The sequence below is a fragment of the Lepisosteus oculatus genome, chromosome 2 (assembly GCF_040954835.1).
Source record: "Lepisosteus oculatus isolate fLepOcu1 chromosome 2, fLepOcu1.hap2, whole genome shotgun sequence".
NCBI lineage: Eukaryota > Metazoa > Chordata > Actinopteri > Semionotiformes > Lepisosteidae > Lepisosteus > Lepisosteus oculatus.
In genome coordinates, this window is record NC_090697.1 from 61,433,955 (window position 1) to 61,461,941 (window position 27,987).

Genomic DNA, 27,987 nt, shown 5'->3' on the forward strand with positions numbered 1-27,987 from the left:
GAATACAGCCCTGTGGACAACTGAAATTTCTTTAGGGGACAAACATCAAATTGAAGAATGTACTGTACATTACACCTAATTTAATGGATTGTTCTGAAGGAATCCAAGACTGTTATGAATCCCTCATACCAAAATGTACATGGATGTGTTTAAATAATAGAGAACAATTTAGTTCACTGCAGACGTGCTGACAACACATCCAAAGTTACTTTTTTATGTTGCTACCAACAGGGAAGACCCAGAGAGCAAACACCCTAAATGCGTCTAAATACGAATGTATATTTACTGTATTCTGGAAGTTTGTTTAAAACATATTGTAAAATGTATTATCTTACTTTATTTCTATTTTCTGTAGTGAAAATAAAAAAAATATTTTTAAAACAATCTGTATTCTAGTAATGATTATCCAAGTATAACAATTGGGGGTTGCTGGGAGTTCATGTTAAAACTTGTATTTTGATTCTAATCTAGGTCTACAATCCGGCTGTTCTCTGCCGTGTTGTGCAAGAAAAATGATAGAAATGACTGTGCTAAACATCCTGACCTTTAGAAAATGGGAATAAAAGTCTCAGGATCAGTGACTGAACAGTAAGAGAATCAGTCTAGGAAAAATGGTCTTGGACTTCAAAGACCGACTTCAAGAAGGTGACGTCAAGACGCCGCTGCCTCCAGACGGGAAGACTAGCCCTCGGTGTAAAACAGGGAAGGAATGAAGTAATGTGCAACCTAGTGGCTGCTTTACGACAGTACGAATGGCGTCTTCCCTAATGAGACCCCTATGTATCCCCCAACACATACACATAACCTGTACAATACATCACTATGAGATTTTAAAGTCGAGTTATATTCTAACCACATCCTTCCCCTTCGTTTGGTTTTGAAAACCGCTGTTTGGGGGGGGTGGGTGAATAGTTGTTCCCTGTTTGCTCATCCTTTCTAAAAAGAAGAAAAAACTAATCCTGACGGTGGTATAGCTGGGGTGGGGGAAAGATGGCCGGGAACAGCAACAATCTTGCCTCGGGATTTGGGGAAATAATCCAACTGAACGTCGGTGGCACACGGTAAGATGCTGATAAAAATCTGAATTTTACACGGTATATTTTTGAGGGGAGCAGTGAACAAGACTAAAATAAAGCAAGGAATCGGGATGCAAATACGAGTTCAGCACCATAGGCCTTGATGTGGGGATGTCTTGGTCTGATATTATTGTAGCCTCTGCCTTTTCCGAAACACATGCAGTCACGGGTATAATTGTTCCTTTTTTGAACGATATAAATTATGGAAAATGTTTTTCCTCGAAACAGATTATTTAGGACGTGTAGCTACTAATTTATTTTTTAGCTTCGATGCAGAGGAAAATCTAAATATGTGTGCTCCTACAATCGACACAGTCCCTTAAATATTTGCTCGAGTTGCGCTCCAGGTGTGTTTATATGAATTCCTACTTGAATGTTCTGTTCTCTCACAAACTCATGAATGTTATTAAAATGTTCGCGCCACACAATACATTTTCACAAGTTGTCGTATTATTACGAACGGATCAATTAACATTCTAATAATAATACTAATACAAAAATGGTAATTCTTCTCCTTTTACGATCATTTGTTAGTATGTATCACAGTGCGTCACTATGCCAACTATGAATTTAGACTGAGTATTGTAGGTGAGATACCCATTTTTGAAATTTCATTTAGAAGAGATTTGTCAATTAACAACACAAAATAGCGAATATTAGTAATTTTATAAACATTAAAAATACGTAGTTAAAATACATATGACCGTTTTACTTTTCCCATTTAATCATTTTGCAAATATGCCAGGGTATTTTTAGAATTATTATTTTGAAAGTATTTTGAAATCACACTATCAAAGTACAAACCATCAAAGGGATTATTAAATTAATGTTTGTGAGTGCTTTAAGATACTGATTTGAATTCCAAACTTACACCAACATTACACTTACACCAACATTCCAGTGGTTGTACAGACAGGCGAGTTAAACAACTTTAAAAAGACTGATGAGAACATAAGAAATAAACAAGATGCAATATTCAGTAGTGTCAAGAATAGAGAAATTATAAAGATGTATTTGTTATTAATTTTTCTATGTGTTCTTTTTCTATATTTTCAAATATACCTGAGCAGTTGTTGCCTCATTTTGCTCAGATAACTAGAGAGCAGCTTTTGAAAGAGGTGAAATGTCACACTGTCATGTTGTGTTCAATCAGAAATCGCAGTGAAGGACCTGTTCAGAAGATTGCCATTGTTCTAGTAGCAGACAAACGTATGTAAAGATAATTGATCATTCTTCCAATGAAAACTGTGCAGTATCCTGAAGAACAAATCTCGCAAAATGGACAACACATGCACCTGGTTTAAGGAATTCTTTTAGTTGTTTGCAAATTGATAGCTTTTGCTTTGTATCTCTTGCCTTCTCTGTCGCATGTTTTCCATAAAATGAATCCCAGAATTCATCACTGTTCCTGATGTTGGCAATGTTGATCTGTCAATGTCTGTTGTTTTGTTTTGGATGTCATCAGTAATATGTCGGCTTCAACTGATGTGAAGTGCATCTTTCATGGTGCAAGTGTTGTCTTTCAATAAACAACATTTTTGAAGAAAAGGGATGTAAATTAGAAGCTAGACAGTGATGGTAGGCAAGACAACTGCCTCCAGTAATTGTTGAAATCTAGAGCTTTGTTTCATTTTCTGCACTGAGTTTTGATCATGAGATGCCCAGGCTACTTTATTTAGTTTTGTTCTCTTAATTACAACAGATGCTTAAGTTACCCATTAATAGTAATTTAGTTACATTTTAAAGAGTTTATAGAATGCATGCAGTAGTTTTAAAGAATATTATTAAGGATGCTGTATGATTTATTGTTTGCTGTAGTGCATTTTTTCTTATGTTAATTCCGAGTTCCAGCCATTTTGCTAATACAGTATAAATCCAACTTGTAAAATACACACCTTTCAAAACTGCTTTGACTCATTAGTTTTGCACTAGAGTGTTTTAGGAAACCAAAGGTTTAGCTCTAAGACAAGCCTTAAAAATGGAATTTCTTGGACAGCAGTATTTATTCCTAAAGAAATGTAGTAAGCAGTTTTTGTGGTTATCAATTGACCTAAGTGTTCGGTTAGTTATTTACCTGAAAGCATTTTAATTCCTAAACCTATGTAAATCTTCTTGACACCATCTGACATTAGAAATGAATAAATGTGGGAATGAAATCCATGTGCCTTTGTAGTCAAAACATTATTTAGCATGTGCCTGTTTGCTCAATTTTGACAGTAGGCGCATTCACTCAGGTTCCATTGTGAGCACAGAGATCTTTTTTTTGTCATTTCCATTTGTTTTTTTTTCTCAGAAGTGAATAGAAATGTCAATTTTGGTTATATATAATGAGGTTATATTTTTAGCTACACGTGAAATGAAGGTAGCGCAGACATAAAATAGGAAAACAGGGCTTATCAAACAGGTTGTAAAGATGAGATAAAGCATCTGACCATTCTGTCCATTTTTGCATTTGTGAAATGGAATCTAACCTTACTTCTTTCCTTAAGAAAACGTACTTCAAATTAATACAACCAAGTGTGGTTTAAGGGCATTTTAATATCCACCCTGTCAAATAGATTTCATGGTAGATATAGATATATACCATCTAAACAAAAGATAATATGCTTGACGATTGATGGTTGGGAGTTGTGATTGAGGAGGAGCAGTTGAGAGCTCAGCGGCACAGTCACACAAGCCCATTAGTCACATGCCCCCAAAAGCAGTCTATTACAGATGTGTAGATAGCTGCTGGATATGCCCTGGGCAAATCTGTAACAGAAAGAGTGCGGAACATGCTTTTTGTCGCAGGGCATAGTTGAGCAAGTGCCAGCAAGCCAGGGTATCCATGACCTGATGTGTGCCAGCAATCTCTTTGAAATGCTGTGTGCCAGTGATATGTGTGAGGGATGCATCACTGCCATTTATAGGAGATTTCGCACTAAGGCACCATGGAGCTCACAGCATGTGAAATGACAGATGACTTTGATAGGCTGGTGAGCAGGAGGAGTATCTGCATAGGTCCTCATTCTCCCCAATAAAGTGCAGGGGTTTTAGCACGTAGGTGAGTTCTTGACTAGGAGGCATTTCCAAAGTAGATGAATATAAAACAAAAAATACTGCCCATTCCATTCCAGTTTCACAAAGAAAAGTGTGAGGTAAATATGTATTTCAAAATGTATAAATAGTTCATTGTACACAGTCCTACATTCTTTATGTTCCATAAAATGCCATATCGAGTAATGCCTGTTGTGATGTTGCCAGAATCTCAGCTTTTAAATATATAATCTTCTGTTTCTTTTAAGCTTAAAATAAAGTTACCCACTTATTTTCAGTCTATGGAGGACAGATTAATAAAAATCATCCTGCAATGGCCTGAGATTGTTACACTTACATTTCTCTTACTATTACATTTTCTTTATTTTGTTGTATCTTTACAACTTTCAGGTTCTGCACCTCAAGACAAACTCTAATGTGGATTCCAGACTCCTTTTTCTCAAGGTAAACTTTTTTCTACACTTAATGAACCCCTTTATTCATTTTGTTCAAAATAATAAGGAATAATGAGGGAGGAAACATTGACTGAAGCAGTAGTATTCAAAAACAACAGGGAATCTAGTAAAACTGAACCATTAGAGTTGTGTTTTTGAAGGGATTCTTTCCCCTTCTTTTCCCATGATTTCTGAAAACCAAATCTTGTTGTTTTTTATTTATATATCTACGTATGTTATCAGTTGTAATTCAATTGTGTGTTTTCAAAGACATTCTGCATGATCACATTTTCAGAAGATACGGAAGAAAAGTATTTAGATTGTGAAATTCAAATTCTTTCTGTATGACTACACCTGTTTAGTGGAGTAAAACAGTTCGATTACTAACAACATAATCAACAGTTGTTTGTCTGAAAAGAATGTGTTGTGGCTTTAATGCAGTTTTTCTGTATAGCTTGCTCAGTGGAAGGATCTCAACACTACGGGATGAAACTGGAGCTGTGAGTACATTTCCTGCTTAGACTCCTGTATTACAGATAAGGTCTCCTTTAATGCTTAATATTATTAATAACAGTATTTTACTAAGCAGGTACAGGTAGTCCTTGATTTACATATTCCATGTTTTTGGTTAAGCCCATCTCAGGAATATGTACTGCGTCTTAATTTAGGACACATTAACATGCTTGGACATTGGCAGGACCACGCAACTTGATTGTATGTTTACGACAGTATAAGCTGTGCGTACACAGTTGTGCACCAGAATAAATAGTTTTGCTTGGATGATTCATGGATGGCTGGGCTTTCTATGTCTAACTTTTCAACAATTAAATGATGTTCATGGATTAAATTGACTCCATAGAAATAAAAATACAAACAGATGGATTGAGTAGCACAAGGTACTTTAAGATGCAGTATGTGGCCATTAGTCATTTCCACTTAGTACGGTTTGGGTCTTTATATTCATCAGGGTTTGGTGCAAAGAACTACCAGGATTACCGTAATATAACCATAGCCACATATGACCTAGTCCACCCCTATATTGTTGCATGATATACTACATTATTTAGTATGTTTAGTTAAAAGACATAAGTAACTCTCCCTTATATGATAGTTAAAGTACTAATTCATTGGTTTTAAGTTAATTTAAATTATATTGATAAGCTAAAAGAAAGTTTTGTAAGCAACATTCTGATAAATTGAACAAAAATAGAACAGCAATATACAGATATGTTATATCTGTCTGCATATAGCAATAGTGAAACAAGTGTTGGTTTGTAGTTGGTTTTTGTTGTTCTGTTGACAAAGTATTTTTTGAAGGTGAAAAGATCTTTACCTTAGGTAAGGTTGTATCTGGGCTTTGAAAGCACAAGACAAATATCAACCATGAAAGATATTTAATATTTACTATAACCATTTTGAGATGTTCATAAAGTTTTCTTGATCTTATGGCAGGCTCCTTCGTCAGCTATGGAGTCCTTTGAAAATCATTGGGGAATGGGTTTTCCATAGTTAACAGTGATGAATACAGTGATCAATACAAAACTCTCCGTAATGCTTTTAAATCTTTTTTTTCTTTGCAGATATTTATTGATAGGGACCCAACAGCTTTTGCACCAATTCTAAATTTTCTTCGAACCAAAGAGCTAGATCTACGGTAAGCATTAAAAACATCTTTTTTACTTCTGTTGAAAAATCTTTGATATTTTCAACGAGTATTTCTCAAGTTTTTTGTTTTAATGTGAAATTGGAAATGGCTACTTGCTTTAAACTGGAAAGTAGGGCATTCTGGAAAATTTAAGAAGGCAAACCTTGAGAAGCGAGAAGTAAATTCAGAAAAAAATAGAGGATTGACATTATTATACAGCTGCTGAAGTTTCATGCCTGTAGTGTTTACCATTGTTCGCATGCTGATAATTTTTTTTAAAACTTGCAAATCCACTTCACTCATTTTCAAGATGTAAGAATGTGTGCAGGTGCAGTTTGTGGCAGGTTTTTGTCTTGAAGGCTGCTGTCTGTATGATGTGTCTTTCAACTGCTACAGAGATGCAATTCTCTAACAAAGCTCTATGTGACGAAAATACTAGCAGCCATGATAGATAATTAACAGTATTTATCAAATATAGTTTAGATTTGTGTAGTGCTTTTCAACCCAAAGGATCCTATATCACTACAAATGTAGGAGGGGCAACACCATTCTTGGTGACCTTAAGCAGTCAGTATATTCCAGGAGCTGTACAGCAGATCAGATAGAGTCAGAAATTACTTCACCTATTGAATAATGGAAAGATGTAGAATCCAGAAATCAGTCATTATGATTTGAAAGTCATATGAATGCTATTGAAGCTTTATATATCGGTTTCTTAGAAAATTAATGTAATATTTTTTGGTTCTTTTAATCTGCAGGTTATTTTTTTTCTTGAAAAAAGAGGGTATTGATTGATGATGTTCTCTTCTTGTAAATGAAGCTACCAAGTTCTCTATTATGAAAATGGAAATTATACTACTTAAGAAATAGTTGTGCATAAGTAAAGTTTTCTTCTCATTGCTTATCTAGTTTTCGTGTCTGCTCAGATGATAGTCTGTTTGTGAATATGTTGTTTTTATTGGTTTAGACTCAACCTTTTAAAAATAATAGGTTGCAGTTCTAGTATGCAATTTACAGAATAGCCATGTTCACTGGATTCAAAAACGAGTGTAACTAGTAACTGTTCTTTTCATACAGACTTAATTTTAGGTGTTTTTGGAATTTGACAGGACTTTTAGTACTTAAAACACTTGTACTATTTGCTTTTTTGACAGGGGGGTAAACATAAATGTTCTCCGACATGAAGCTGAATTTTATGGTATAACACCATTAGGTACGTGTTTGATTAAGTTTATTAATCTATAATCATGTCTATAAAATGTTTTTTGGTCTGTTTTGGTATCTAAAACATAAATTAATGCATTAAAGATCCTAAAGTGGAAAACCACAAAATCAATTATGGCAACCTCCAACCAAAAAGAAGTTAAGCTGTTTAAAATAATCTTATATCAATGAGTGCACTTCATTTAAACATTTCTAGAGTACTTGCTTTTAATGTAATTGGTACTATAACTGATTACTGATCTTCACTCCTGGTCCAGGGTGGCCACAGAGTAGTATTGAGCTTGGTTGTGCAGTTCATTTTTTAATCCTCTAATAAAATCAGTAATTTGAGAACAAATCAGTAATTAACTGAATGATGCCATTTTTACAACACTGCATTTACAGGAGCAGTTTGAGCAAAGTACCTTGCTCGGGCATACAACAGCAGCATCCCTACTGAGATTTGAACACATGACCCACCTATTGGGAGCATTCATTACCACTACTCCAAGCTACTGCTCAAATAATAAATCATTTCCTCTCAGAAAAGAACAGTGTCTTAGACACCACAACGTTTCGCTTCTGGGCTTTGTCATTACCCAGCTGTGACCAGAATACCTCAGGCAGTACACAGCATGCAGTGAGTTGGCCTGAGTTTCCTGGCTCAGTATGTCATGTGCTTTGCACTTGTGAACCAGCAGAATTATCAGTGTGAGCTAAGTTGCTCCTTTAAAGAACTGTGGTGCTCACAATGTTGGGTGTGTTAGAAGTAGCATTCACAGGTCTTTATTCTATGCAGTACATAGCTTGCTTGAAGCAGTAAGCTTAATTGTTAATTCCACATTTTCAAGGAAACTGCAGAATTGTAGCTAGTGAGAAGCATGGGTGAGGATCTGTTTAATTAAAAAGCGTCAGTTTATCTTACTCTTATGTCAGTCCGAAGGTTACATCTCTGTGAGGAGCTGGAGCGATCCTCTTGTGGAAGTGTCCTTTTCCATGGCTACCTCCCACCTCCTGGTAGGTTATTGTTTTTATGCAGATACTTAAACTTTTAGCAACTCCACAGTTGCATTACTGCTAGAGAACTCTTGTCCCAGTATCATGCCAAAAACACCCCTCTGGCACTCAGCTGTAGTCCTGGCCAGGTCATGATTGATGTCTTCTATTTTTACTTATTGTTTTAAAAGGGAGGAGCTTGATAGTAAATCTTAAGACAAACGCATTTGAAATCTTTCAGAACTGAAACTTATAGTATTTTGCACAAATGATGCAACATACAAAGTCCCATGTGGAACCTGACATGCAATTAATGTTTTTTTTTTATGTTTCCATTGTCTAGCCTATTTGATTCAATGCTAAAACACAAGGCAGTGACATATTCACTATGTGTCAATTTTATTGGCCTGGGACCATGGCATAGAGTACCTGTGATGTAAAAGCTGAACTCAACACTGGCTCTTTAATGATTAATTAATGACACTCATAAGCTGTCCCCTAACTGATCTTATATGAGTGCAAACACATTTTTTTAAAATATTTGATGATAAAGGAGACATTTTTTACATTAATGTGTGAATTGCATCGTTACTGGAAGAAATTTTACTGCTAGGGAATTTTAACAAAGAAAGTGTTCTTGCTAATGTTTGGAAATATAGGTATGTGTTTTCTGAGTTTTTTTTCTGCTATGCTATCAGCCATTCCCTGCCGCAAAGAGAAAATGGCCAACGCAGCACCCAATCTTCAGGAGGAGAGAGCAGGGCCCAGTGTGCTTGAAGTGGGTCTTCCACGGAGCAGCCCACAGCCCTCCATCCCAGGACCCCCCAGCACTGAGGGGCCTCAGCGACTGGGTAAGATCCAATACGGCCACAAAAAGTCAGAGCGCAGCTCAGCTCAGATTTGAAATTCTGTTTAATTTGTTTAATGAAAAAGACCATTGTCCAGAGCATACACACACATGCACAAACGTGCATTTTCCTGTAATACTGTGCATTTAAACATCATCAGAGGGTTTTTATTATCTCAGTGTGGCCAATCCGTCTCTGTTGTTCCTAAAAATGGGTGTTTAGAATCAGCATATAATTTGAATTAAGCTCTTGGTTTTGTGTACGGATTGGCACATATGAGACAATGCAATGCTTTGCACACCTTAAATGATACATTTTTGGTAAAAATACAACACAATCAGCATTTGTCTCCCTGCTTATGCATACTGTAGATGAAATTCTACAACAGTATAAGTGGTTGCAAATGCAACAATTAGACAAAGTCGCAAAAAACAACGTAGAATAAGACAAAGGTGCTATTGAGGACTCAACAAATACTGGACAAATGCAAGTACAAAGTTTCAAAAAGTGCAGCTGGCTGTTATTTATTATGCAGATTGTGTAATTCCTAAACCTTTACCATTTTAAGAGGGGAGCTATGTAAAGGATCTTATAAAATGGAATTTTTCTTGTCTAGGGTCCCCTGTAGATCCAAGGAAGGTGCTAATCGTAGCAGGTCATCATAACTGGATTGTAGCTGCATATGCGCACTTTGTCATCTGTTACAGGTATTTAACCTTAGATATAAGTTCCAAACCATTATGTCATATACAGTACATATTTTGTATTGACTTCCTGTTTAAGATGGCCTTCAACAAATGATTTTGTTTAACACTTAAGTATTTTGCTGCTGGATATTTCTCCGAAGTGATGCATTGCGTGGGTATTTTTATTCTCGTCCTAGAACTTTTTAGTGTTTTTCTGAGTGGAAAACCAGTTCTGTATGACATCAGAAAGAAGAAAAATATTTCAGCCATTAGCTTTTTGTAAAACAATAATTAATACTCCACTTTGTGTTTTCCAGCAGATGGATGGAATTATTTGATCAAAAATATCTCCATTAAATTTGTTTGCTTTACGCTACAGAATGCTAGATAAATCCATAAGAATATACAATGTGTTTATTTCAGCTCCACCAGTAAAGTGAAAATAAAGGGTTCAGAAAAAATACTAATTTCAAAAATATCTATTTTAAAAAGATGCACTTTTATTTAGAATTCTATGTATTAGTTATTTTCAAACCTTTTTTCCCTTTTGAAGGGGCTTAAAGGAATAATTGCAAGTTCTCTTTCTCCCACCACCGTAGGATCAAAGAGTCGTCAGGCTGGCAGCAGATATTCTCCAGCCCTTACCTGGACTGGGCCATCGAGCGTGTGGCTCTCAATGCCAAAGTGGTAGGGGGACCACACGGGGACAAGGACAAGATGGTGGCGGCCGCATCGGAGAGCAGCATCATCTTGTGGAGCATTCAAGATGGAGGCAGCGGCAGTGAAATAGGCAAGAGTGGCTCTGGGGAGGGGATCACTTTCCAGTTGTGTCTGCTCAGAGTGACAGGCGTTACTTTTAAGATCACTTTATTGGCCATATACAATTCCATTTATTAGGAATTTGCCTTTTCGCATACAGTGACATAGACAAGCCGGCAGTTTTGTAGTCTGTGGTCCATTTTAGGCCCACACACAAATAGCAGAATGAAACAGTAGAACATTATTCTGTTATGAATACCTGCTGGGTTTTTTTTGCGTGAAAATGTATTATCTTCACACAGCACTGCATCAGAAATATTTCTTTAAAAAGAGACTGCAGGAAAATCAACCCATTTCAGTGTTAATTTAGTAAATGGATATTCTGTAGTTACAGACATGTTTTACTCACTGCAGTATTTTCTTGAAAACCATACTTTTTGTGTGCAAAACTATAACCCTTCAGGATAGAATTAAAATAGTTTTGTTAAAATTGGGCATTTCTCTTTATCTGAAATGAAATTCCTGCTTTTGAAAGGTAAACCTGCATGTACAAAGTGTGTGTTTCAGACAAATTCTGTGTTTCAGAAACAGTACATGAAATATAATGTAAAAAGAGAGGACAGAGTTTTTACACTCATATAATGCAAATATGCATATATAATGTGTTTAATAGATATAACTCAAACTATAAGAAGTATGTGACAGAATAATATATTTTGTGTAAAAATTCGAATGTAGTGTGATTAGTTGCCGGACAACGAATCCAAACCAGTACAAGACCTGTGTAAGTGCAGGCAGTAGATGTGCTGAATTATCATTCATATTTAACTAATTATGAATATTAATTTAACTTTATTAAGGAACATTATAATTTATGTTGACTTAGGTTTTTCACTTAATGCAGAAAAACAAAATAGAAGACACCCCCCTCTTTGCACTAGATAATATTCTGTATTTACTCTTAATTACTCATTTCTTTTGAGCAGTACCTGCTACTTTTACCTCGTTGGTATAACTAATAATAATAATAATAATAATAATAATAATAATAATAATAATTGCTTACACTTATATAGCGCTTTTCTGGACACTCCACTCAAAGCGCTTTACAGGTAATGGGGACTCCCCTCCACCAACACCAAATGTGCAGCATCCACCTGGATGATGTGACGGCAGCCATAGTGCGCCAGAACGCTCACCACACATCAGATATCAGTGGGGAGGAGAGCAGAGTAATGTAGCCAATTCATAGAGGGGGATTATTAGGAGGCCATGATTGGTAAGGGCCAACGGGAAATTTGGCCAGTATGCTGGGGTTACACCCCTACTCTTTTCGAGAAATGCCCTGGGATTTTTAATGACCACAGAGAGTCAGGACCTCGGTTTTACGTCTCATCCGAAGGACAGATTTACTTATCTCTGTTTTATTAGTAGTTAGTAAGATTTAGTACTAAGATATACTCTTGAGTACATCTGATTTACTAAGCTATGAATATGTTAAAACATGTCTCTGCAGGTATGAATATGCTAATGATAATTACACTTGTGGATCAGATAAAGGTTTTCAAAGCTTTGGATGGTGGCAGTCAGAGAAATAGTTGGATAGTTTATGGGTATTTTAGAAACATTGAGACCATCTTATCCTCTTGGGTGTTTATGGAGAAAATAATCACCCAAACTAGAAATTCGTTATTGGCTAGGCATGATTTATGATTTGAAAGTGTGCAGCTGAATTTGCGTTTTGAAGTATTGGATTTCCAAACATTCTGAACGTTCTGAACAAACCCGTTTATCGAATGATTGGTTTGTGAATAAGAAATTATTTTTCAATTCCATTATATTATATTGGTGATTTAAATATACTCTCATCAGTAAGTATGTGCACAGCTTAATTCAGAATTACTTTTTAAAACTTTGCCACTTAACCGGGGGCACTGAAAGGAAATATTTTTCCATGAGTGACAATGATATGAGTAGCAAAACCCAAATAAGATTTCAAAACTGTAGTGTACTCATCTGCAATGTGTCATCTGAGCATGTGTTATATAGTAACAATATTCTTGTGTTTATTTGCAGTTATTCACAACATCCTTAAAGGTGTTAGGTTTTGGTTCATCGCTATCTCAGTAAAAAAAATGAGAAGCCTTACATTACATGTTTTGTTCCTACTCATATAATGATAGTTTCTGGGAGAGTCTTAATCCCCTTTTCTTTGTTATCTGGTGTGATCTGATGAGTGTCATTAATGGCACAACAGGTTTTAAGCAAGATTAAATTAAAGGGACAATCACTAATATCTATATAGATTTCCTGCTTCCGCCTCTACTGGAAGTCTAGGCTTAATTAGCTTTTAATCACAAAACATTGGCTGGTGTGCAGTCAAGTAATATATTCTTTGTAGTGGATTTTATTGATGTTGAAAGCATTGCTACAAATGCTTTTTGGTGTTACTATACTTTTGCATTGTTTTTTTCCATGTCACATACTTCATTTCTAATAGTCTGTAAAAGCAATTTTAATAAAAACTAACACAGAGAGAGACTTATGCTTGAGGCATGTACATTTATGGTCTGGGAATGAAAACTTAGTGGTTTCAAAAAATTGATGAAAAAAAATGTTGTAAAAGACATTCTGGACTGCACACATGCAGATCTACCCCTGAGTATCATTCTGCTGATTGTCATTGACATTTAGCACTCCTATGCCAGTGCAATTTTCAAGTAGACAACAGCAAAAGAAAGATGACATGTGAGCAAACCTGCAAAATTGATGGAAAAAACAGAAGGATTAGGTTACCTGTTTATAAATGGAATTAATCAGTACACCCTTGTCCAGCGCAGGTTTGTCCAAGGTGGATTTGATTATACAAAAAAATTTAACATGAACATATATTTGAATGAGAACAACTCATATAAGTATACTGTACAAAGTCCTGGATGATCCACCAGAAGCAGTATATGAAGATGTATATCAAACACTCCCATAGCACCTCTTTAGGTTTGTGTGAACAGTTCAGTGAAGTTGTAATTTTTTTATTGTTTTGTACTTGAACTTTGGTTAATACCCTTACAAAGCCGTTTCGCATCAAAACAGAAGGCACCTGGAAGTGATAGTTTAGAGGAAAAAACTTATAACATTGTGAGAGTAGCAGAAAAAGTAAAAATTTTACATAGTTTTTGTTGCATGGAGGAAGATTTTCGTTCACTAACATCATGTTTGTTTTTAGTGTATATGTTTATTCTATTTTAATTTTAATATTGGTTGGTCCTTTCGTTTGGGTGAAATAATATATGTTTATAGCTAGTAATAGTCTACTTTACACACCCGCCTTTACGTTTTCTTGTTGCATAACCTGTTGAGTTTTTCCAGTGGAGACATGGCACTGTGGAGGAACATGAATCCCACATTAGACAAGGCTCTACCTAATCACCCTTATCACTCAGCTACATAAATGAAAATGATTTGCAAAAAAAAAATCACCCTAAAAACTGGTTAAATACACTAGCTTATGGTGTTGAGCTGAATAGCTGTACTAAGATATGCAGTATATGATACATATGCAGAAGTGCTGTATTTATGAAACATTTGTTCATGTATAGTACCTGGGTGTTTTTTTTCTGTTGCCTTAGTTTATTTTTGAATGATCCAACAATATAACGAAAGGCTTCCTTTCATTTCAGGGTTTGCTCTCATTACAGTGAAAACTATGTGTGTGGGAAGATTTGTGCTTTCACAAATCAGTCTTTGTGTAATCAGTACTGGGGGGAGCTACAATTCTCACTCTAAAACCACAAAAAAATAATGAGAACTGGAGTGCGTTACTTTTGTACACTTACTCATGGCAGTATTTTGTGAGACATTTTAAAAGTTTTTCTTTCTCTCCATTACAATTCAGAATGATTTATTGTAGCACAAAACTGCATTTGTTTTTTTTTAAATGTCCATATATCCATCCATTTTCTTTATCCAATACAGGATCTCAGGGAGCACATCCCAGCAAGCAGTGGGGGCAAGGCAGGATGCACACAGACACAAATGTACACACAATAGGGCCAATTTTAACAGAAGCCAGTTAACCTACCAATATGTCTTTGGACTGTGGGAGAAAACCAGAACACCCAGATGAAACCCACACGAACATGGGGAGAGCATACAGACTCCACACAGATAGTAAGCCAGGTCTGGAACTGAACCCAGGACCAAGCACTGCGGGGCAGTATTGACCACCTCACCACCATGCCAACTTTTAAAAATATGATTTGATAATATATCTGTGTCTGTTTCATGGATGCTGTGAGACCCTAGATCTAATCCTGGTGTGTTGGTATGTGTGTTTGCGTGCCTTCATACTCTAGTAGGATTGACAGTAGGTCTTGTACTTATATACCTTTATATAATATGCTCGGTGACAGCAAGACTCCCAGCACTCCAAATAAAGAACAAATAAGCAAATCAACCAACCAAAAAAACTGCTATTCACCTTGTTTGAGCAGTCTTCAAAACTTGACAGCAGAACTGGAACAAAATTACATGAGCTGGCATCTCCAGTGATGGAGCTCTCCTGGCGGCTGGCCTCCTTTCAATATTACTTACCAGCAACAGCACTCCCGCTCTGCTGCTATAAGCATTATTTCTCATGGAGGGCCCCCTAAGACAAGGGCCTGTCAGTCTTCATCCACTCTCCCTCCCCCCCCGATAGTCTTCAAGGCCCACTAGCCTGAGCGGGAGTGACATTTCAAATTTCTTGCGACTGGCACAGCTGTCTAGGTTGATTTCCTGCCGAACCCGTGCCTCTCTCCCGAGTAATCAGCCCTGGTTCTGTTTTTATTAGTAACTATTCGCTTATAACCTGACCATCTGAGTATCTGAGAAAATGGGATCTGTCAGCATGAGACTGCTTCCCTGAGATTTGGCTGGAGCAGTCACTGTTGTTTGTTGATAAAGACCTGTGTGCCCTCTCCGTGTGGTAGTCAATGGGGAAACCAGGTCTTGATTACAGCAGAAGAGATCATATATTTTTTTTAATATTCTGATTGTTTCTAAAGATGGAGTGCATGGGATACATTCTAACTTTTTACAGAGCCAGCCAATGAAATGACCCTGTAAAGGAGGCACTCCCCAATATGTCCTGTTGAAGCTGTAGTCTTGTGAGGAAAAATGTAACAAGGAATTGCAACAAAACCAAATTCAGGAATGCTTTACTTGAAGACCACTCCTTCACAACACAATAAAACAGCATGTCTAAAAGCCATATAGCAAAAACTTGGACACAATTTAACACAAGCATGCCAGGACCATACTGACCTGTATCTGAAGAAAGTCTTTTGTCAGCTCTGAAGTCCTTAATGGTGTCTTTCATCATTTTCAGCTTACTTTTCATAGAGCAATACTTTCTGTCTTTATTGGTGTTATCTATCAATGGCTAAAGATTTTATCAGTCTACACTAATAGCTTCAATAACAAGTTCAATCAAGTGTGTGAGAGCTTGGTTAAAATGAAAACCAGAATAAGACACAGTTTGTGTTGAAGGTTGTATTATCTGATCTTAACAGTGTTTAAATTTGGAATAATCCCAGGTTAGAATTTTATAAAAGGATGTAACTAGTGCTTTATATGGTGTGCAGGTGTGTTCAGCCTGGGAGTGCCAGTGGATTCCCTGTTCTTCATTGGAAATCAGCTAGTGGCTACAAGTCACACAGGAAAAGTGGGAGTGTGGAATGCTGTCACCCAGCACTGGCAGGTAAATTCTGTTGAAAGTAAAATATGTGTTTTTTTATTATATTGTATTTTTCTATGAGACTGTTGTGTAATAAAAGTTAGTCCTGGTTTTTACTTTTAAATGCAGTTGCTTTGTTTTCTTTTTCCTCAGCTTTCATTTCATTATTAATCTTGCAGTAGTCAAGTCACAAACTGTCTCATCAGAGTCTTCTCTGCCTAGGATTAAACAAATTCTTCCCAGATAGCATAACTTACTCAAATCCAATTTTGCCGTGTGAGAGGGTAAAAGCATTTGTATGGAAACTGCTTTTCTTCTTTGTCTTAGGTTCAGGATGTAGTACCTATTACAAGTTATGACACTGCGGGCTCCTTCCTACTTTTGGGCTGTAACAATGGATCCATCTACTACATAGGTAAACCCGCTTCTCTTTAAAAAATGTACTATGTCAGGTGAAGATGCTAATATTTACAGAAATAAAATATAATTTCTGATTTTTTTCTGAGTCATTGTCCAGCAATCCCATGAGCAAAGATACTCCACACTAGGGTGCTAGAATTTGTGTACATTTTTGATTGGCATCACAGTCATTTCTGTTGTCTGAATTAAACCATTTTTAGCCATAATGTTAGAAAAGATGCTACGCTAACCATGAAAGGCATTCAGCCGAGCACAGGTTGAGCTCTTTATGGTCCTGACGTCATTGGCTTGAGTCTGGATCATGTCACTAGCTGACTGTGACTGTGATTTCCCGAGTGGAGATCCCCAATTGACTGAGGGTGGAATTAGTCGATGTCTTGGATTTTAGCTAAACTGCAATTACTGCAGCTTCTTGGGTCAGTGTGGGAAGCGTCTCTCTTCCAGTTGGTGCTTAACCTCCAATATAGAACTGTTTCCATTAACATGTTAACAAAAAAGAGTTTGTCGGAGGGGTGAGCCTGCTATTCCTCGTTCATTCCTCTGTGTGATTGCATAACTGTGAGCCAAGATGGTAAAAAAACAACTGGCGATTTAAAACAGAGTGCATATAACAACATAATCAGTGATTCTAAATGAGAAAAACTAAAAAATACATACTTGTCAATTTTGACATGATCATGTCAAGATGAATTACTGTTTAATCAAGTAATGTTTATGAACAAGACAGCTGTCAGAAATGTAATTTATATGAAACTTTGTGCTCTCAGACATTTATCTTATTAGAGCATGACTCTCTCATCCTAGCATTAATAATCAGCCTGCATCAGCAGGGTCCGCTTGTCAGCACGCCTGTCTCCATTTGGTGGTTTGAACCAAATCTTTGAGCTGACGTTGCCATTAAATGCGACCGAGAATACGTCGCTCCGCCTACTGTTGGAGGGGTGGGGGGAGGAGAACAAAGTAATGTAGCCAATTCATAGAGGGAGATTATTAGGAGGGATGGGAAATTTGGCCAGGAAGCCGGGTTACACCCCTACTCTTTTCGAGAAACACCCTGGGATTTTTAATGACCACAGAGAGTCAGGACCTCGGTTTTGCGTCTCATCCGAAAGACGGCACTTGTTTACAGTATAGTGTCCCCGTCACTATACTGAGGCATTAGGACCCACATAGACTGCAGGGTGAGCATCCCCCCAGCAGTGGGGATTTTTATATGACCCCCTGCTGGCCCCACTAACACCGCTTCCAGCAGCAACCTTAGTTTTTCCCAGGAGGTCTCCCATCCAGGTACTGACCAGGCTCACACCTGCTTAGCTTCAGTGGGTTGCCAATTGTAAGTTGCAGGGTGACATGGCTGCTGGCGATCTTAGTAGAGCATGACTAATGCAGAAAAATAAATTTCCCATTGTCTATTAATTTCTATGCATTTGTCCCATAACAGACATGCAGAAATTTCCTTTACGAATGAAAGACAATGATCTTCTGGTGACAGAGCTTTATCATGATCCATCAAATGATGCCATCACTGCCTTGAGTGTTTATCTCACACCTAAAACAAGTAAGTTCACGTGAATATTGTCCCAAACACCAGAGAAGGAGAAATAATTATTTTCTGTTTGTGAATTCATGATTCCTAGTAAATATAAGGACTGTTGCTGTCACCTCACACAGGGAACATTCCTTTGCAAATAGGAATAGGTTTTGTATGCCTGAAAGAGTCATGAGGTTTTGTGAAATGGCAAAAGACCAGTCGTAAGTTCTGCAAAGTTTCAAAGCAGCAAGTTTCAAAGCCTCTCTCTAGTTGTGTTTTCCCTGGTCTTCTTAGGCTTTTAAGCATGAAAAAGTATTTAATTTCCATAGGTGAATCCTCCTTCACAGCCTGTTTATTATGTCTTTTGTCCTGCCCACAGACCTATTTGTCAATTTGGCTTTTGCAGATTCGTTTGTCCCCCTTCCTGTTCTTTACATAGCTAGCAAATTCTAGAACTGTAGATGACCTGTCACTGAGAGATGCTGTGTTTTTAGGTGTGAGTGGGAACTGGATTGAGATTGCCTATGGAACCAGCTCGGGGGCAGTGCGGGTGATCGTGCAGCACCCCGAGACCGTTGGCTCTGGCCCTCAGCTCTTCCAGACCTTCACAGTCCACCGAAGCCCCGTCACCAAGATAATGCTCTCCGAGAAACACCTGGTCTCAGGTAACTGTCCGTTTGTAGGTAATACTGGCTGCACAGCTTCTGCAGATGGGCCTTATCAACCAAAAATACTTTTTCTCCTTAAAAAGCTCCAAACATTTCTGTACCCTCCACAGTCTGCAGACATGATACATTACAATGCAGTGAAATTAACCTGTAGCGCAAAGTTTGCACGGACATGTAATAAAAGGCTCTAGTTTTTAGCCCATTTGTTGGGCAACAAAAGGGTACTATAGGATGTTTTTTTAAATAGTAGAAAATTTCACACAAATGTCACATGCAAATATTCAATGACATTTCAGTGATTCAATTATTTCCAAGCTTTAAAGCTTTTAAAACTCCATGTTTCCTTTTCACTGGTAATTCCCTTGTTCCAATAACTGTTTGTGCTCTGTATGTGATCCTCCTTTGTTGCTTCTCCTGACGTTTTTAGAGGTGCTCACCTATCTCTGCTAGTCCTCTGCTTCTGCCTTCTTCATTCTCCTTCCTTGCTTCCTTGCTCTGCTCCTATAGTCTCATCAGAGCTGTTCTGAGATATCTGGCTGCTTTGCAGCTTACAAACTGTTTGCTCTAGCACTGAGCCGTCTGTCTGTCTCAGTCCCATTTGGACAAACTTCTGCTCGATGCTCACTGGTGACACGTATTTAGGGCTTCTGAATTTTGGTACTTATTTTTATATTATGCTTTTTTAAAATGACTGAGAGCCAATTCAGTTTAATAATTAACACAAAAACTCAATAATTCTAAAACAAGACTGAGTCCTGTTAATTTCCAGTCTTGCTAGGACTACTGTTTCCCCTTCGTTTGTAATTGGAACACATCTGCCTGGCAACACTGATGACTAGTTCTAAATGTCTTCCATTTCACTTTTGTAATAACCTAATTTAGCCTGCAGTATTTCTTTGCACTCCTAATTTGTTTTGTCAGTTGTATGGTTACAAATATTTCAGCATGAAATATACATGTACTTGCAAGATTTTAATGTTTCAAAAAGTAAAATGCAGACAGCAATTTATAATGTTCTGATAAAGTTCTAAGACAAAAAACATAAAATGCTTAGAAAGCAGAAATTACAATGGAAAGGGAGGTGGTTTATTAGAAAATAAACACTGAAAACCAGAAGCCCTACACATTATATTGTTAATATAATTGATTGGTATGGCACTGCATGTTTTGTGTTGCACTGTAATTTTTCTTCACTGTGCAACTTATTTCATTAGATTTATTCTATATCTTGCCAACCATTGCACTTGGTAACTTCCCTATAACCGTAATGTTCCTTTTTATGTAATGCTGTTGCTGCTCTGGATACAGGTGACACTTCAAATGAAAAATAGTCAATAACTAAAACTGCACTAATAACTACCTGATAGATGGAGCAAAGATATATACTGTATTATATATGCAGCAAAGACTGAAGGGACAGTAAATTATTACTACTACATCATCATGGCATCAAAATGCCATCCTGCACCAAAGCCAAGATCTTAAATATCCTAGTCATAAATTTTGATTTAATCAAAGGTTATAATAAAAAGGTATTTTTAAAATAATTTATGAATGTTGGGTTTTAAGGTATTTACATTCTTTTACATTAGTTTGATTTATTCTTTTGATGCCTCAGTATGATGAAGGATTATGTATAAGAAAGTTTCTTATATTTTTAATCATTTGGGTTCCACTATAATTAAATAGTCATAGTCACTAGAAAATCAAAGGAGCAGTGTTAATCAAGTTGCAGGTTTCTCAGTCAGGCTTACCTAAATTTAATCTTTAAGGTGGCAATTAAATTCTGTGCCTTTTCACTTTATCTGTGGTGTATTAGCAGCTGTTGAAGGTGCTGAGTCAAGCTATTTATAAAGTAGGGATATTTCGGGATGTCATTATGCACACACTAGATACTGTAATCATGGTAATCAAAGTCTGGGGCTATGTGCAATTTATTAACCTCCTTGGACTCTAGATCATACTGGACTATCTTGTCTGCTTCTGTAGCATTTTCCCCATTCGAATCAAGTGAATGTTCATGAGTGTTCAGTCATGTGGTGTTAAATTGTCTACCAGAAGTTTTATTTTATTTTAGTACATTAGGGAAAACTGCCATATTTTGAATAGGAAGGCTTTAAGGCTCAATAGAGGGATTGTTTTTCTCTTCTTCAGTCTGTGCTGACAACAATCATGTGCGAACGTGGACGGTGACTCGATTCCGAGGAATGATTTCCACCCAGCCGGGCTCCACTCCCCTCGCTTCCTTCAAGATCCTGTCCCTGGAAGAAACCGACAGTCATGGCAGCTACTCATCTGGCAACGACATTGGTGAGAAAAGAGAATTCATACAAGCTAAGCTGTTCTAGGGGAGGAGCAGTGGCACTGTGGCTGAGGATCTGCGCCTGTGGCTGGGAGGTTGCCGGTTCAAATCCCACAGCCGGCAGAGGAATCCTACTCCATTGGGCCCCTGAGCAAGGCCCTTAACCCCAACTGCTCCAGGGGTGCTGTACAATGGCTGACCCTGCGCTCTGACCTCAGGCTTCTCTCCCTGTCTGTGTGTCCGTGTCTCATGGAGAGCAAGCTGGGGTATGCGAAAAGATGAATTCCCAATGCTAGAAATTGTTTAGGGCTAATAAAGTGATCTTATCTTATCTTCTCTCCACTCTTTTTTATTTATAGCTACCAGTAGTTTTCATTAGACTTTCTTGCTCAAATTCCTTTACCTCATTTTTTCTCCATCTCTTTATATATATACACATTTACTTTTGGAAATACACATTCTAATGAATTTTCCCTGCATCTCATTTAATTTATTCTTTGACCAAAACGCAATTATTTTAAAATAAAAATACTGTTTCTGTAGGCCCCTTCGGTGAGAGGGATGACCAGCAGGTTTTTATCCAGAAAGTCATCCCAATAACCAATAAGCTCTTTGTTCGCCTTTCTTCAACAGGGAAAAGGTACAGTATATTATCCACATCATTCAATTTTTTTTGTTTAGATCAGACTTAATCTGATTTTTGCTTTAATGTTGTGTGCATTTCAAAGCAACATCTACACTGAAGAAAAGCATAATGGCAGGTTTGGTTGCCTAAACTTGTTAATTTTCAATAATTCATACTGTTTTCTAACTGTGGTTTTATGCCTGAGTCTACACTGAATAATCACTTTAAGAAATAAAAATGAAATGGACCATTTGGAATGGCAATATGTTTTATGACAAATTGCCATATGTGAGTTGGCTCTGAGTTGCTAAATCATGTGCTTACTCAGAGCACCTTATGGTAGAGACATCGCTGATTCATGCCTGGGCTATATTGCTGGCTGTAGTCAGGATTATTCCAGGATATTTACTTCCTTTTTCACACAATTGTGACCTAAGCATGCCTGTGTCATAGGGTATGACTGGGATGTTAGATTAAAGGATGTGCTATAATAAAGCAAATTGAAGAAACTGGATTATTTTGAACTCACCAAACATAGGCAGTGGTCAGCCAATTGTCAGCTCCCTCTTCAATGAGTATTTTCATCTTTGTCACTGTCAGTTAATGACGCAGCATACATTTTACTCTCTAACCTCTGGTCTATTGGGCCCAACTTGTGTTGCGGCTGAATTCCTGGTATGTGTGTGCTTAAGGAATTCAAGAGATCCAAGCAATGTGTTTCATTACATGACTCACATTCACCAGTAAGAGCTCAAAATAGCCAAGATGTAAAATTAGAAATATGTATTTTGTTTCACAAGCTGTGATGTATACACTATGGAATATGAGGGTATCATCAAGCTGAAACCAAGAAATTCCAAAGATGCAATAAAGCTGACAATGAGTATTCAAAAACCCCACACAGATTTGTCAAGATGCACAATATATATTCAATATGTAATAATATTAAAGCAAATAAAGTATAACTTAATAATGAAATACTAATCCTAGAGGAATATGAAAGAGCAGCGATAAAGAATAATGGTAAAAAAAGTAATATGGTAATGTAATGATAGTAAAAAATATGATACTTAGAAAAGATAATATAAAGGTCCAAGTTTTAAAACAAAACATAGAAGAAAAAATATTTTAGAATGTATTAATAGGAACAGCCTCATTGGGATCAGGATGAATGTCATTTGCTTCGCAGTCCTGTAGTGCCAGGAGGTCATTTTTGTGATGTCTTCTGCTGTAGAATCTGTGAAATCCAGGCGGTGGATGGCACCACGATCTCGTGCTTCACAGTGCGCGAATGTGAGGGTTCTAGCAGGATGGGTTCCCGGCCGCGCCGGTACCTTTTTACTGGCCATGGAAACGGCAGCATCCAGATGTGGGACCTGACAACTGCCATGGATATGGTGAACAAGGCTGAAGACAAGGCCAAAAAAGAAGCTGGTAAGGAAGCCGAGGGGCAGCTTCCTTTCTCAAGGGTTTCTTCTGGTTTGTGTTTCCATTGAATTCTTAATTAAGCTTATTACACTTTGTCAATGAAGTACTGGCTGAATTAGACCTTGTTTTTTTAACGGCTTTCAGGTCTGAATCGTTCTAATGGGATTAGACATTAGCATTAACACTTTGACAAATACTGGTACAAGTCAACTCATTTAGACATTGATTCAGAAACAGGTGTTCACTTACAGCTTTAGCAGTTCCCTAACGTAATTTGGAGCTGAGTTCCAGCAAACACAGAAGAGCAAGAGTTTTGCTTTCAAAAAGAATTGACCGTGGCCACAACTCCAGATTTCTTGAATTTTGTTCATGTTTTTAGTAAGTGCTTTGCTACTTGCCTGGTTACCCTGTTTGCCACTCCACATATTTTTGTGTCATCTGGAAACTTAACTACGGCAGAATCTTAAATTCTTGGAATTGATCAGGAAGACCAACAGGACTAAAGGGCATTCCTGCATTTTATCATTTCTTGCATTAGCCTAATTATAGGTTGCACTCCTTAAAATAATGTGAAGTCTTGATTGATTGATGGTTTAAATGTCACCTAGGGTGTTTGCTCAGTTTTTTGCTGAGAAGTTTTTGTTCTCTGGTAGATGTGGGTGGACCGACAGAGGAGGAGTTGCTGAAGCTTCTGGATCAGTGTGACCTGAGTGCCTCTCGCTGTGCCACCCCCAACATCAGCCCTGCTACGTCTGTGGTGCAGCACAGCCGCCTCCGAGAATCCAGTTCTAGGTGAGACTGACTGAACTCTCACACTCTGAAACCCAAGTTTCCCCTGGAAGCTCCTAACTCTTTATATGAATTTTCTCTGTATTGTTTGCAAAATACTTTCCCAATCATGTGTCTTAAAAGGGATGCCTTTCAGGATTAATAATGCTGCAATGCGTATAGTTATTATAAGGGTTCATCATTGTTACATAAAAACAGATATATAATAACAATGTCATAGTAACTAATATGTCAAATTTAGTTTCAACAAGCAGCTTTGAAATTATGCCCCGTCACTATACTGGGGCATTAGGACCCACACAGGCTGCAGGGTGAGGGCCCCCTACTTGCTCCTCTAACACCTCTTCCAGCAGCAACATTAGTTTTTCCCAGGAGGTCTCTCATCAAGGTACTGACCAGGCTCACACCTGCTTAGCTTCAGTGGGTTGCCTGTTGTAGGGTGATATGGCTGCTGGATTAAAAGTTGCATGGGTGCCTATAGCTTCTTGAATCTGACCATCAGACCAGTCAGGTTTGGTAAGAGGTTAGGTTTTATCACCAGATTATCTTATGTCGTCTTATGTCGTGTTCTTTCACAGCCTACAGCTGCACCCTCATGACACCATTCCCGAGACAGCCACCTACGGGGCAGTTCGGCCTTACAGAGAGAGCCCACTGCTGGCAAGAGCCAGGCGAACAGAGAGCTTTCACAGTTACAGAGACTTTCAGATGTTTAGTTTGGGCAAAAGCCTGCTGGAGAGGGGCAGCTATGAGCACGGCAGCCTGTCTCTGGTGCCCGCAGCGGAAGCCAGCCGCCCTCTAGCTGAGAGCAACTCCGCGGACAAGAGGAGCTCCGTCGTGGAGCTCTGGGCCGGCAGAGCTGCAGAAAGCCAGCCAGAGCCTCCCAAGGCGGTACCAGACAGCCCCGGGGACTCCAAGAAAAAGGGGACGGAGGAGGAGGTGGGAGAGGCAAGGCCGGAAGTCAAGAAGAAGAGCGCATTTGAAGGAAGCTTCCTGGGCAGGAAGAGAGCACCTCCTGTGCCACAGCTAGCGTCTCCGCCTCCGGGAGCAGAGGGAGGGAGCGAATCCCCCGGCACTGCCTCCCCCTCCCCCACCAGGATGGCCACCTCTCCTCGTCACAAGAAGAACGACTCCTCCTGTCAGGAATACAGTTTATAGGACTGGAAACTGGTAACAAAGAGCACCTGGAACTGCATATGTGCCCATGGGCTAATCGTGTTACTTTGCTGACCTAAGAGTGCATCGGCATTTGACCAAAATTTGGTCAATAGCATTATACTTTCAACCTTATAACCTTTCAAAAGATATAATAAATAAAAATCGAATGCTGCTTTCATAAAAACAGTTCTTACATGTTCCAGGAAAGCGGCTTGGGCAGAAGAATTTTATTATATATGTATTATATTAATCCACGGTTGAAGAATGAGAACTGTGCTTTGAAGAGCTAGTTTTATTGTCCTTTCAGTAGCTAAAGAGTATATTATACATATATACTTACATACTGTTTGTATGTATCAATTACACATATGGAGACACCCAAATGAAAAAAAAACTGTTAGGAACTCTAGGGAGTTTTCTCTGGGATCATGAATTCATGGTGAGTGGGAGTCATGTGTGAAGATGCACCAGGCCATGACACAGCCGTGATATCCCTGCTCATGGGAAATGAGAATTTATGCCACCTTGATGGTCATCGCTGATGGTAAGGATTCAGCAAAAAATCTGCATGTGTGTTCTGAAGGCCATATATCCAAATTTGTAGTCATGCCCAAACTTAGCTTACTCATGCAGTGCAAGGACAGAAAGAAATGAGGGAATCATATTTTTTTTTGTCAAGACCCGACCAGCTGCTGTAAATAATCCCCACTGAGCATGTATGAGCTGTCCTTGATTAATTCCCACATAAAACGTATTCATTGCAAACTTGGGTGTCTGAGTACTTACAGTACGTCTAGACTCTGTATGTGCAGAATGACTTAAATTCAATCTCTCTGCCAAGGTTTATGCATGATGTAAAGTCTGTTTCTAACTCTTGAGTTGTAATTTCTTATATGTGAACACCTTGTTCATAATCACTAAAAGCTTTAAAATGACACTAAATATTACAACCCATATCTTTTAGCATTGAAGAAAAGGGACATTGAAGGATGATGCTATACAACAGTTAAGGAACAAAAGGCTGCAAAGGGTCATCTGTTGTACCCATAGACTTTGTTACTCACTGGAAGTGTGAAACCTAAAAAACATAACAGCACAATATAAAGCACACCTCATTGTACCTCAGCTAAGGATTCTAATTGGGAATGCTTACTGTCAACATCTCATTCTTGGGTGCTAATTAGACTAGCCAAAGCTAGACAACAGCTTTTATGAGACTCCGTTTGCAGAAGTAAAAAGATAAAAAATGTTCACTATGGCTGAAAATGTTTATAGGTCTTTTTATTAAGTTTAATAAATTAACTTTATGAATTATTCTCTAAGAGCCTAGTTTTGATTCTTTCATTTTTTTCACCCCAAGGGGTACAGTGGGTTGTTTGCTGTAGCCATGGACCTTGTTACTGACAGGATAGCCTAAAAATATCAAAATTATTTTATTAAAGCACATCTCGTCATTGAACCAAGGGTTCAAATTGGGAAAATGTACTTTCAGCATCTCATTCTTTGGTGCTAACACAGCTAGCTAAAGCTAGACAACATGACTAAGCACAAGATTGGAAGGGATGGAGTTTATGTTTCTGTGTATCTTTTCTTGTACTTATCTAGTTGTGCCTTTTGAATCGGACATTAAAAATTAATTAAACCAAAGCAAGTTATTTATATTCTTGAAGATATCCTGCCTAATCTTGTGGTAATACATTCTGTAACTTGTGTTTTTATTTGACATACAGTATCACCTACCCCGTGAACTAACAATGCGCTGACAGCTTTGAGGTGAGATTTGTGCAAGGTTGGTTTCACTAGGTTACATTAAGGTGGGTGATTGAACTGCTAAGGATAGCTGAACTACATATTCTGGTTTTTAATGTATTGTCAAATTAACCAATTTTACAAAGATGGTTGTAGATGCCTTTCAGATATCTATTGAAACTAAAGTTGGAAATATAACACTGTATTGTATATTCATAAGCGTTTCTTCTGTGTGGAGTTCTAGGTTCCAGTATATGGTTTTACCAGAAATTATTTTGATGAAGAAATATATTATCTAGCAAAGAACTAGACAAAAGTGCTTCTTGGGTTAAAAGCAAGTCCCCTGTTACATGAAGATTTTTTTATGTAAAGTTGAACTTTGTTGACTGTTGTTGGCTGAAGCTTTGCTGACTGTTGTCGGAACAGTGTGATGTCTGTAGGAGGTACTGGATTGTCTGAAGCTTTCTTCTGACAATATCTACCATTTTGCACTGTGCTATGTTTACAAGTGAAGTCCAGGAGACAGTAACAATCATATACAATGCACTGCTTATAAACATTTGTACAAGTTGCTTTTTTTACAATGCATAAAATGCTCATGTTGGACTTGCATTATCTTACTAAAAAAATATTAACAGTGTTTTAGGAAGGGTAATGTTTTTCTGCATCGTTTTGTGATGGCTGTGGAAAAAATCCCTGTTTTGTGCTGTTATGTAATTATACAGTATGTGACCAGACAACCAGACATTGTCAGTATGATTTTGACTGTAACAAAGTAGTTCTTCCAAATTTACTGATTTTATATATGCAGGCTCCAGATGCAGTAATAATAAAGATAACAGTGTTGGCTATAAATAGAGCTGTTTTGGATCTTGTCATTAAAGTTAATAAATTAAATTTATGAATTAATCCCAAAGA

At 37.7% G+C, this 27,987-nt stretch overlaps 1 protein-coding gene across 2 annotated transcripts; it reads left to right on the forward strand.

Annotated features, from left to right (window-relative positions):
* The first annotated feature begins 706 nt into the window (after positions 1-706).
* On the forward strand, positions 707-27,978 carry kctd3 (potassium channel tetramerization domain containing 3). 2 transcript variants are annotated; one of them, XM_015346409.2, is made up of 18 exons: positions 707-1,061; positions 4,503-4,556; positions 5,001-5,046; positions 6,127-6,200; positions 7,346-7,404; positions 8,331-8,411; positions 9,089-9,241; positions 9,855-9,945; positions 10,524-10,714; positions 16,308-16,423; positions 16,727-16,814; positions 18,261-18,377; positions 18,845-19,015; positions 21,173-21,328; positions 21,864-21,960; positions 23,180-23,424; positions 24,027-24,165; positions 24,741-27,978. In XM_015346409.2, exons 1-18 carry the CDS (start codon positions 991-993, stop codon positions 25,318-25,320), a joined length of 2,529 nt encoding a protein of 842 aa, XP_015201895.1. In that variant the 5' UTR covers positions 707-990; the 3' UTR covers positions 25,321-27,978. The 2 variants fall into 2 exon arrangements, with proteins under 2 accessions (XP_015201895.1, XP_006625769.1); XM_006625706.3 differs by having other exon boundaries at positions 708-1,061; positions 23,180-23,379; positions 24,741-26,634.
* The last annotated feature ends 9 nt before the right edge of the window (positions 27,979-27,987 follow it).

Excerpts from the sequence above, each read along its gene's own strand:
- kctd3 (XM_015346409.2), top strand. The coding sequence starts at position 991 with ATGGCCGGGAACAGCAACAATCTTGCCTCGGGATTTGGGGAAATAATC. Across the intron at positions 21,329-21,863 it reads CTCATCTGGCAACGACATTG|GCCCCTTCGGTGAGAGGGAT; the intron begins GTGAGAAAAGAG and ends CTGTTTCTGTAG. Across the intron at positions 21,961-23,179 it reads CTTTCTTCAACAGGGAAAAG|AATCTGTGAAATCCAGGCGG; the intron begins GTACAGTATATT and ends CTTCTGCTGTAG.